A 12,361-nucleotide genomic window follows, 5' to 3' on the forward strand; every position below is an offset into this window, starting at 1 on the left:
CTTGGTAGCCACCATTCTATGTACTTTCAGTTTCCATGAATTTGATTACTCTAGGTACCTTATATAAGTGGAATCATACAGTATTTGTTATTTTTTGGCTGGCTTATTTCACTTAGCACAGTGTTCTCACAATTTATCCATACAGTAGCCCGTGACAGTATTTCCTTCCTTTTTAAGGCTGCATAATATTCCATTGTTTGTATGTACCACTTTTTTTTTAATCCATTACCATTGCTGGACATTTGGGTTGCTTCTGCCTCTTAGTTATTGTGAATAATGTTGCTGTGAACATGAGTATACAAATATCTTTTTTGAGACCCTGATTTCAATTATTTTAGATATATAACTAGAAGTGAGATTGCTGGATCATTTGGTAGTTCTGTTTTTCCCCAAATATGTTTAAAGTGAATGACTCATGACTCCAAACTCTGTATCTCGAACTCACACATTTTAAGATTCTTAACAATCTATTGGACATCTCTGTGTGAATGTCCCATGTGTACTTTAAAATCAACATGCCTAAAACTGTAAGGCTCAAACCTCCCTATCCTTCTCAGCCTGTTCCTTTGCTCATGTTCTATGGCATTTTCATTTATTCACTTGTGTATTCAGTGTATATTAACTCACACCACCTAGGTACTAGGCCCTTTTGTTTATGATGAGGGCACATCAGTGAACAAAATAAAGTTATTTGGAACTTATATTCTGGTCAGGGAAGACAGATAACAAACAAGGAGACAGTAGGGTTAAGGAAAGCCTTTCTGAGATGACCGTTGAGTAGAAACCTGACTGAAGTGAGAGAATGAGGTATGTGGATATCTAAAGGAATAGCATTCCAGACAAAGGGAAGAATAAGTTAAGGAGTTTAATGTGGGAGCATGCTTGGCTTGCGCAGGAAATTGTAAGGAAACCAGAACAACTCAGCGGGGTTAGTAGAAAATGATGTCAGAGAGAGAGAGAGAGAGAGAGAGAGAGAGACAGAGACAGAGAGAGAGAGAGAGAGAGCTGGAGCCAGAATATGTAGTCTTATAAGGTCAGAATAAGGACTTTGACTTGGATTCTGATGATATGGGAAGGCATAAGAGTATTTTGAGTAGGAAAAGGGTTTTATTTGGCTTGACATTTATAAGCATCATGTGGCTGCTATGTGAATAGGCAGCAAGTGTGTGGGGCAAGGATGTTTGGAGACTATTGGAATACTACTCCAGAGGAAAGATGATGATTTAGACCAGGGTGGAAGCAGAGAAGGTTGGTGAGATTCTACATTTTGGACATAGAATAAAGAATTCCTCATAGATTGGATGTGGAGTATGTGAGAAAGAAAAGAATTGAGGATGACTACATGATTTTTGACTTGAGCAATGGAATCATTAGAATTGCATACCATTTTTAATGATTGAGAGGACTGGGGCAGGAGCAGTCACCCAAGTCAGAAGCCTGCACATCATTTCCAGCAGTATTTCCCTTTTCAATTCACACCTCGCAGTGCTACCCAAATGATTTTCCTAAAAGGCAAATTTGAGTTGCAGCAGTTGCTTCTTCCCCTTTATCTTCAGATTAAGTAAAACTTTTAATGCCTTTATCCTGCCTCTCATAATCTAACTCTTACTTAATTTTCCAGCCGGCCTCTCACTGCTTCCTGATGCAAACCATTGCTGAAGCCACACAGGACTACTTCCTGGGTAGACTAAGTAGATTCATACAGTGCAGTTAAAAACAAAATCTCTTCTGAATGCTCTCAGTCAAATTTCTTTTCCGTAGAAGAGCCTTATTTTTTTTTTTTTTTTTGCGGTACGTGGGCCTCTCACTGCTGTGGCCTCTCCCATTGCGGAGCACAGGCTCTGGACGCGCAGGCTCAGCAGCCATGGCTCACGGGCCCAGCCGCTCCGCAGCATGTGGGATCTTCCCGGACCGGGGCACGAACCCGTGTCCCCTGCATCGGCAGGCGGACCCTCAACCACTGCGCCACCAGGGAAGCCCCCGAACCTTGTTTTAATACTTGATTCAAATCCATTCTTCCCAGCTTTTCTCCGAACATTCACATTACTTCCACTTTTTTGCCTTTAGAGTATCTTATATATTTCTCTATTGAAGTCCATAATAAATGGAGGAAAGAGTCATCAGCTTTGGAGTCACACAGTGGAGTACTTGAGAAAAATTTAGAGAAGAGTATCATAGTGATTAATGTATTTGGAAAATAGGAATTTGAAGGTACATTTAGAAGAATTTAAATATAGTAGATTGTTAGAAATGGTCTGTTACAGATATGAAAAATTAAATAATTATTTATGAAACATGATTTTCCTTTCTGCCCAGAAAGAAAGAGGGGGAAATGGTATTAAGCATCTTTTGGGGGCCTCATTGGCTTCCAGCCATAATCTCATGGCCTTTCTTTAGTGTGGACACTTAAATCTATTGTTTCTTTGCCCCGTCATATCTGTAGCTGGGGAAATTTTCATCCCAAAATAGATCTCTTTCTCATAGCTCACTTCATTAACATCATGTTAATGAGGTTTGTGAAATAATAGAGATTTATATTGGTCTGTCCTGGTTCCTGGCACAGAGCTTCTAAAACCCTTGTAATTTCCTAAGTGATAAGAGTAACATTTTGTTGTTTTAATATTTGGTCTTTGACCCTGGTTCCTGACAAAGAGCTCCCAGATCCCTTGGAACTTCCTGGGTGATAGGTGTGTCTTTTGTTTTAATGAGGAGACTCTTGGGCTTGTGAATAACTTCAGGAAAGGGGCCAGTCAGAAAAGGGCCACCAGAAAGACCAAGCCATGATTAGAAACTTGGAAATTTCAGTTCCACCTCCTATCCTCTAGGAAGGGGAGGGGGCTGGAGATTGAGTTAATGATCGATCATGCCTACATGTTGAAGCATTTGTAAAAATACCAGTAGTACAGGTTGGGGGAGCTTCTGGGCTGGTGAACACATAGGAGGGTGGCATGCCTGGAGAGAGCATGAAGCTCCGTGCCCCTTCCCACATACCTCGCCCTATTCATCTCTTCCATCTGGCTGCTCTTGAGTTATATCCTTTTATAATAAGCTGGTAATCTAGTAAGTAAAATGTTTTCCTGAGTTCTGTGAGCCAGTCTAGCAAATTAATCGAATTGAGGAGCGGGTTGTGGAAATCTCCGATTTATAGCTGATTGGTCAGAAGCACAGGTGACAGCCTGAACTTGCAATTAGCATCTGAAGTAGGAACTGTCTTGTGGGACTGAGCCCTTAACATGTGGGATCTGATTCTGTCTCTAGGAAGATAGTGTCAGAATTGAGTTAAGTTACAAGGACACCTACCTGCTGTTACAGAATTGCTTGATGTGTGGAAAACCCACACATATGGTGTCAGAAATGAAGTAGAGTTGTAGTAGACTGTGGAGCGTTCTTTCCCCATACAAGGTCAAAGGTGAAAATTCCACAATTCACAGCTGTAAGATGATGGTCTCTTTCAGAATTTCTCATTGACCCAATTTATGGCAAAAACATGAGAGGAGGATGATTCTGTCTTATTCACAACTGTTTTTTCCTCAGTACTTAGAATAGTTCCAGGTTAGTAATTAAATATTTGTTGAATGGGTTATAATGGTAGAATGAATGAATGAATGCAGTATTCGAATGCATGAATAAGATGAATGATTGCTGTGTCAGTACAACACAATGAAAAGTCATTGAGAAAAGGGTGGTGTGAGTCAGTTAAATTTTCTTGGAGAAAATGATTCAAGTCTGGGTCTTGAGCTCCACTAGTCCGCAGTAGGCATTCCTTCCTTTGTGATCCCATACTGTTTCTCATGCTGGATTGAAATTGTTTCTGTAACTGCTCAGCCTGGGAGGAATGTGTCTTGTCATCCTTGTATTCCTCCAGTGTCTAAAACACTGCCTTGATTATGGAGAAGAGAAAGCCTGGGTTTTGTTGGAAGAATTCACTTGATGGCAAGATCAGAGTTGTAAATGCTAAAATACTAGTACTTTGTGGGTTTGACACCTATTATTTAGATATTTTGAAAATACTTGAAATCTGACATACCATAGAGTAATGATTTCAAATTAAACAAAAGTGCACTAATTTAGAAAGCATTTTTCTATACTATAATATTTTCAAGAGATAGAAACAATGCTAATATTATAATCATAATTATTCTGGTTCACAGGCTTTCTAAACATGTGGAACATGCAGAGTTGCCTATACTATTCTATCTGGTAATAATATATATATATATAAAAATATATATGATTATATATAATGAAAATGTATTTGTCATTTCTATTTTCATAAATTTTAAAATTTAACAGGTTTTCTTTTTCTACTTGTATATAAATTCTTATATTTGAAATGTATTAAGTGTTTAGTTTCACTGATTTGCAATCAGTAATTAATTTAGAGATTGACCAGCTGAGGAGACTGCTATAAGAATTAAGCTAATGATAATGCTATGACATAATTGTTGAAGACTGGAAAAATGGTGGTCTGTTAGTAACTTAACATGTATTGTATTGAGTTTGTCATGTAACCTCATCTAATCTCGGTTTATCAGTCTTTGAATACAAAGTAGAATTTGGGAGGGAGGATAGGAAGCAGGGTTTATTGGAATGTTGCTGAGAAGCTCACACATTTGAAAGAAAGCTTGAACAACCAAACCAAGTCTTAGGAAAACCAGTAAACCGAGTTGCTCTGTCAGAAACTTATCACTGAGCACCGTTGTCAGGACACATCTTCAACTAGCTAGTCACTTGTTCAAGAGCCACATTCCCAGGGGAGCCTGATTGGTCTAGATTGAGTCACCATGATTAATATATTTTCAGTATCACATGGGATGAGGCAGTAGTAGTAGTTCTCCAAAAGAAACACATGATCTGTATCAAAAGGAAAGAGGGAAGTGATGATGGGCTGGTACAAACCACAGATGGGGCACAATAATAGCTAATGGGACAATATATGCATCTGAGATTGCATTTTTCTAGTGTTTCATGAAACTGAATTAAACCGGAGTTTTAATGTAATTTTATTAAATCAACTTTGTCAATGACTAATTTATATACGTATACAGATTTTAATTGTATACAACTCTATGAGTTTTGATAAGTGTACACATTGTGTATGTATACATTGTGTATCCAGTCCCCCTCCCTTCAAGATTTCCATCATATTAGAAAATTTGTTTTCTTTTCCTGTCAGTAACCCTCAACGCTGCTGCAGGCAATCATTGATCTGATTTATATTGCCACATTTTGGTAGTTTTGTCTGTTCTAAAACTTCATATAAATGGAATCATATACTATGCAATCTTTTGTGTCTGGCATTGTTTACTCAACATAATATTTGAGGTTCATCCATATTGTTGCCTGTATCAGAAGTTCACTTTTATTATTGAATAACAGTCCTTTGTGTGAATATGCCACAGTCTTGTTTATTCATTGGTTGATGGATATTTTGGTTGTATCTAGTGTTTTGGTATTATGAATAAAGTGGCTATGAATATTTGTATACTAGTCTTTGGTGGACATACGTTTTTATTTCTCTTGGGTAAATTCCTCAGAGTGGAATTGTGGTACTATATGTTAAGTGTTTGTTTAACTTTATATAAAACTGTCAAACTGTTTCCAAAGTAGTTGTGCCATTTTACATTCCCATCAGCAATGTGTGAGAGTTCTAGTCCTCCAAATCCTCACCATCATTTGGTGGTGCTAGTCTTTTTAATTTCAGCCATTTTAGTGTGTGTGAAGCAGATTTCTTTGTGGTTCTCTTTTTAAAAATTAACTGTATTGATAATAAAATGAACCCATTTTAAGTGTACAATTTGATGAGTTTCGACAGATGTAAGTACCTACATTACTACCACCACCACAGTCATTATCCCTAAATTTCCCTATTGTCCCTTCCATATCATTCCCCACTAATCCTAAGGAATCCTCTATCTGCCTTCTTTAACTAGAGATTAAAATGGTCTTTCCTAGAGTTTCACATACCGGAAATCATATAGAATTTTCTCGTGTCTGACTTCATTCATTTAGCATAATGTTTTTGAGATGTACCCATGTAGTTGAATGTATCTGTAGTATGTTCCTTTTTATTGCTGAGTAGAGTTCCAGTGCACGCAGACACTGTGGTACACCCAAAACAACATTTACCTGTTGTTGGGCATTTGGGCTGCTTCTAGCTATTGGGTATTGTGATTAAAGCTGCCATGAATATTAGTATACGAGTCTTTGGGAAATATGTTTTTATTTCTTTTAGATAAATACTTAAAAGTAATATTGCTAGGTTATATGTTTACCTTTATATATAAAACAGTTTTGAAAGTGATTGTACAATATATGAAACTTCCTGTTGTTCAATGTTATTGCCAAAACTTGTATCATCCTATTTAATTTTAGCCATTTTAATAGGTATGTGGTAGTCTCTTATCATGGTTTTAATTTGCATTTCTATGATGACTATTTAATGTGAACAGCTTTTAATATGCTTATTGGCTATTCATATATCTTTTTTTGAGAAGTTTCTGTTCAAATCTTTTGCCCATTTTCTTACTGACTTGTTTGTCATCTTATTGAGTTATAAGAATTCTTTTTATATTCTGAATATAAATCCCTTCTTGGATATTTATACATAGCACATACTTTTCCCAGTCCGTGACTTACCTTTTCATTTTCTTAGAGGTGTCTTTCAAAGAGCAAATTTTGAAATTCATCATTTTTTTCTTTCATCTTTTGCCTACCCAGTGTTGTCAGGATTTCCCACTGTGTTTTCTTGGTGTCCTCATTTGTAAAATGAGGGGGTAATATGAGAGTTAAATGATCTAATATGAATAAATCACCTAGAGAATCATAGCACCTAGTAAAAACTATATAATGTTAGCTACCTTTATTGTTACTACAACTCCTTTACTCAGAAGTTATCATTGAAATTTTTGGATGCTGTCTGTACATCCCTGTCTCATCTCCCTCCCCTCTCAAGAAATCTCATTGGCATTTTCTTCAGGGGTCATTTGTTTAAAAATATAAAAAGACCAAAGCCAAGATTTTCTATATGCGTAGGGGATGATTTATATTAGATGCTGTAGTTTTCAAAATTTATTTATTTATTTATTTATTTAGGATGCTGTAGTTTTATAATCTACCAGTTTGCCATTTCCCTTCCCCCAAAAGGTCTGAAGCCCACCATGAGTGTCATGGTTTTCTGCTTCTGTTAAGGCTGAAGATAAGAATATTTCTTACAGCCACCTCTGACCTTGACTTCCACTATACTTTAAACATACCTCACATGTCTTCCAGTGGACTCTGAGAAATGACGATTCAGAGGGTGTCGTCAAGTTTTGCTAAAGAGAACTTAGAGGCTGGGATTCTAATTGTGGTAAATTAACTGATTAAAAATGTCATGGACATAATTAGCATAAAAGCAATAATAGTTATACCAAAATGGATTTTCATACTACCATAAACTAGGTCAAGGGAAGATACTGTTTTTTAAATATGTTGCAGTCTGCTGAAGATCCACAGTAGTGTGTTTGAGTCGGTCCCAGAAATAGAAATATTGTGTTTATTCTCTGGTTCTTTGGCCAGATATTTAATCATTCCCTATTATTATATTCCTGTTTATAGAATGAGAGATATAATATCTTCCTAGCCAAAAAAGAAAAACAAGAAAACAAAAACAAATTAACAATGGGATTATTTACATTTAGCAAATGATATGTGGTTCTTATGTGATCAGTATCATTTCTAGTCTATAATCTAGGTTTTTCTAAATCTAATCTCTTTTCTAAAGGTATCCCCTCTATCTGTGCTCTCCTGAGCCCTAGATCAGGTACCAGGCATACCCAAAGTCTAGCATGGTGCCTGGCAATGAATAGGCCTTTGGTAAGTTTGTTGAACCAAACTTTTAATTTTACCCTTTATTTCTTGAGTCTTTATTGTTTCCCTTTCCATGAATTTTCTTTGAACTCAAGAAATCACTATTCTTTAAAAAAAAGGCAAACAAAAACTTATCGTAGCCATTCTTCTTGCAGGTCCTATCTTTATACTTTTCATATTGTTTCAAGAATCAGTTTTACTTACTTTCTTATTTCCCTTGTATTTCTTAGCCTTTTATGACATAGTTTTTGCTAAAACCGTTTTCAAATATGTCTAACAGTCTCTTCTTAGGCCTCATTATATTAGACTATTTTCACATTTTTTATTTTGTCTAATCCCTCCTTATAGTACTTTCACTGCCTCTCTGTGACATATTCCTGGTCCTTCCCCTCCTATCTAACCCTTCCATTTTTGTTGTTTTGTTTTGTTTTTAGCTTTCTCTTCTCTTTTTTTTACATATATGAATTCCCCAAGATTCTTTGTCTCACTTTTCTTCACCAGAGAGTAAAGGAGGGAGAGAATTAAAGTATTCCTAGGGCTTCAAATAAGCCGGTGTTTTACTTAATCTAGCTCTGATTTTTAAAATTACTTTTTTGTCTCCTTTTGGATATTACCTGAACTTCTCATCGTAAAATTAATTGTTGAATGGATTTTTTTCTGTGCTAGAAGACATGCTATGTTATGTCCATTAGTATATTTGGTACATAGTTGGCACTTACAGTCATTCCTCGGTATCCATGAGGGATCTCTTCCAGGTGTCCCTGGGGATACCAAAATCCACAGATGCTCAAGCTCAAGTCTCCGAGTGGTTCTGCATCCTCGGATTTAGCTAACTGTGGATTGTGTAGTACTGTCGAATGTATTTATTGAAAACAACAACAACAAACCGAGTATTAGTGGACCTGTGTGCGGTTCAAACCTGTGTAGTTCAAGGGTCAAAAGGGTCAACTGCAGTACATATTTGTGAAGTCAACAAATGATATCCTACTATTACCTCAAAGTTAACATTGTTCAAAGTCGAATTCATCTGAAATTTTCCTTTGCTTCTACATCTACCTATTATTCAGTGTCCATATCAAATGCTGTCCCTTTTCTGAAACTTTCCTTAATCCTCACAGTCAAAAAGCACTCTCCCTATCCTATATTTCTTTAGCAAATCATACTTTTATTGTATCTTCATTCTGAATTACATTTTACTTATTTATGTACAGAGTTTATTATGTACATAAGGTTGAGGTCAGGGATTAACATTCTATCCAAAAGCAAATACATTATTTAAAATAATATAAGATCTTAGAAGAGGAAAAGGGTTGAAAGTGAAGGCGTGGGGACTTCCCTGGTGGTCCAGTGGGTAAGACTATGTGCTCCCAATGCAGGGGGCCCGGGTTCGAGCCCTGGTCGGGGAACTAGATCCCGCATGCATGCCGCAACTAAGAGTGCACGTGCTGCAACTAAGGAGTCCACAACTAAGCGTCTGCATGCCGCAACTAAGACATGGCACAGCCAAAATAAATAAATAAATAAATAAATATTTAAAAAAGAAAGTGGAGGTGTGTCATGGTACCTTCTGAATAGTATTGCCCCCTTCCCCATCTTGCTACTTTTCATTTACCCTTCAGTCTTAGTTGAGACATTATTTCATCCAGGAAGCTTTCTGTGAGCCTTAAGCAAGTCTTCACTGTGCTGCTTTTCTTTGTACTCCTCTAGCATCATTCATTTAGCAAATGATTATTGAGTACCTTTTATGTGCTGGCATTGTGCCAGGTAGCGGGAATAAAGTGGTGAACAAAATTGTTATCATCTCTTCCATCATGGAGCCTACAGTCTAGTGAGAAAGACAGATATAAAACAAATAATCACCAAATAAGTAATTATCAATTGCTATGAAGAAAAAGTACAGGGTTCTTTGTGAGAGTAAACCTATTGGGGGGGGGTGTTGATCAGAGAAGAATTTTTGGAAAAGGTATATCTAACAAAAACATCAATTATGATGATTGAGATTCAGCCAGACAAAGGATAGGGAAAAGGGCATTCCATGCAGATAGAGTATCTTAAAAGGCCCTAAGAAATAAACAAAAAACTTGATGCCTTTAAGGAACAAAAAGGCAGGGCCATTTTGGCTGAAAATGTAGTATTTACTCATACAGATGAGAAAACTGAGGCTCAGGGAGGTTCAATGAGTATAGAATATATACTAAGGTCATCAAAGTAATAAATGGGAGAATCTAGATTCAAATTTTGGACTTTATAAATTCTTAGTGTTCTTTCCATTATACCTTGGCATTCCCTAGTGAAAATTTGAACAAAATCTTTCCAAACTCTGGTGTTTTGTTTCTTTTCCAACATCATAGAATATTCTCTGACCATTTTCTATTTTTTAACAAAGAAGATATTTGTATGTGGAACCATTGCTGTCAACAGAAAAGGGATAATTGACCTGGCACCAGGCAGGGATGCTTCTATTGAATTTGTGGCTTTGAAAACTGATTTTAGCATTTCCTTGACTCTAAGGATTTATGAGCCTCCAGAGTTGTCAGGGTTCTATGGTATCCACTGTCTTTAATAATCTGTGGATTTCTTTGATTTTTGCCAGTGGAGCGTTAAAACTTTCAAAATTCATAGCAAGTGTCTTACACTCTACGTTGTTTCCATTCAACAGTATAACTTTGTAAACTTGACCTACCTCTGGCATATATTTAAGCTAATGTTTCACAAAATACACAAACTCCTTTTTGCAGTTGATCTCCACGCAGCTGATAAAACATCCAAGTGTTAGCTTCCCCCCTCCTCCCATTTTGATGTGGATGTGGATGGGAAGGGGGAGGGAAGAAGTTGTTATGATGCAAAGGCAAAGTTGGAAGAGTCATTTTTTTCCTCCAGAGAATCTTCTCTATTACCCTGTAATGACGTACCCACAATCCAGGATGTAACAGCCTGTTTGCTTAGTAGCCTTCAAAAATGTCCAAATCATGGCAAATGTGTTTACCTATGTTCTAGGTAATTGGTGACTTGTTAGCTTAGAGACCAATTTCAGGAATGTTTTATGTAAGGAGACTCCCCCAGGGATGCTCCTGCTCCTTTTGTAACCTGATGTAATTGTCCTGTGTTTATCAAAGACCTTTTGATACATTTTTTCCTTCTAAGTATTCTTTTCTTTAAGAATAATGATTTTAACACAACACAATGAATTTAATTCCTGAGCTAATTTAAAAATTCTTATTGGCATTTTTCATTTGTGATTTTATATCTTGCTCCTCTCAATCTGAGGAAGGAAATAATGTTAAAAGATTACTTTAAGGTACTGATTTTACTTGTTTTAACACCCTAAACATTGGTTTTGTGGGTGTTTTGCTTGAATGAGGACTGTGGAATTAAGCTTTTTATGACTCAAGGTTTGGGGATATTAGATGCCAAATGTATGTTTTTTAAATTATCTAAAACACAGTTTTATTATAGAGAGGGAGAAAAACATTTAATGGAGAATATTTTTTATCACTAAGGAGACACTTATTATTTTGTTTAAATTTTCAGAGTATACTTATTTTCCTTTACAGTGTTTTCCACCCCACTCCACTCCACCCCTGAGCATTTTTCTGTTTCTTTAAATGTCTTCTCTGTTTTTTGTTTGCAGGCAGCTATCAATGGTGTAATACCCCAGGAAAATGGCATTCTGAGAAGGTATGTTGTAAGGTACTTAGTAGTAAAATGAGAATTTAGCAAAGCAAAAATGACAGTTGTTAATTTTTTTGGTTTCACTTTTTGATAGAGCACTTTGTGATGATATTTGATGTATAAGTTCATTAATACAGTTATTCTTCTTTCAGACATTTTTATTACTCATATTAATTTCCTAAAGTCTCCAGTGTCTAACTGTATAATGTTATTTCAGATTGGGTGATACCACTTTTAAATGTGATTTTATTTTATTTTTAAGGAAACTTTTCAAGGTCATCTTCTAATCCATAAGATGGAAGGAACTGAATCCTTTAAACTGTTAGTAGTGAGAAAATGAGACATGCCTCAGTAACTCCAGAGCATGGTTATCATCTAACTATACAGGCTTTATCTCCAACCTTACTAAAAAATTCTTTTTTTTTCTCCCTTTTGTTTCTAAATTAAATTTATGTTAATTTGCAACAATTTGAGTAAGTCCTTAATAATGAAACTTCCCAGAGCACTGAGCTGTTTTACCTGAAGTATACAGTGTTAACATGTGGAATAGTCTTCCTGGTTTTGTGTCATTGCCAGAAGGTAAAATTGGAAGATGATGCCAAGAGAACTATAGTAGTTACAAAATAATTCCTTAAATTAAAAATAAATTCATAACTTTTCTTAAAATTGGAGACTGGTTCTGGATTAAAAGAGCACATTATAAAGTCATAGGAGGTAAAAACCATTCTCCCTTACAAGTGTGGTTTAATTACTTGATATGCGCCCCCCTGCTGTCCCCCCTCCCCCCCGCAGTTCAAACTTTGGCTTGAATTTTGGTGGCTGGGATTTCTAAGTCACT

At 36.3% G+C, this 12,361-nt stretch overlaps 1 protein-coding gene across 2 annotated transcripts in view; it reads left to right on the plus strand.

The window, feature by feature from the left end:
• The window catches only part of FAF1 (Fas associated factor 1), a 499,303-nt gene that overhangs the window by 169,804 nt on the left and 317,138 nt on the right, over positions 1-12,361 (plus strand). For both annotated transcript variants that reach the window (XM_082834106.1, XM_082834105.1), the window contains exon 3: positions 11,483-11,529. In XM_082834106.1, coding sequence (XP_082690232.1) covers positions 11,483-11,529 — 47 coding nt within the window. The remainder of the gene's footprint in view (positions 1-11,482; positions 11,530-12,361) is intronic.

This window comes from Leucopleurus acutus (assembly GCF_964270905.1).
Source record: "Leucopleurus acutus genome assembly, chromosome: 2".
Classification (NCBI taxonomy): domain Eukaryota; kingdom Metazoa; phylum Chordata; class Mammalia; order Artiodactyla; family Delphinidae; genus Leucopleurus; species Leucopleurus acutus.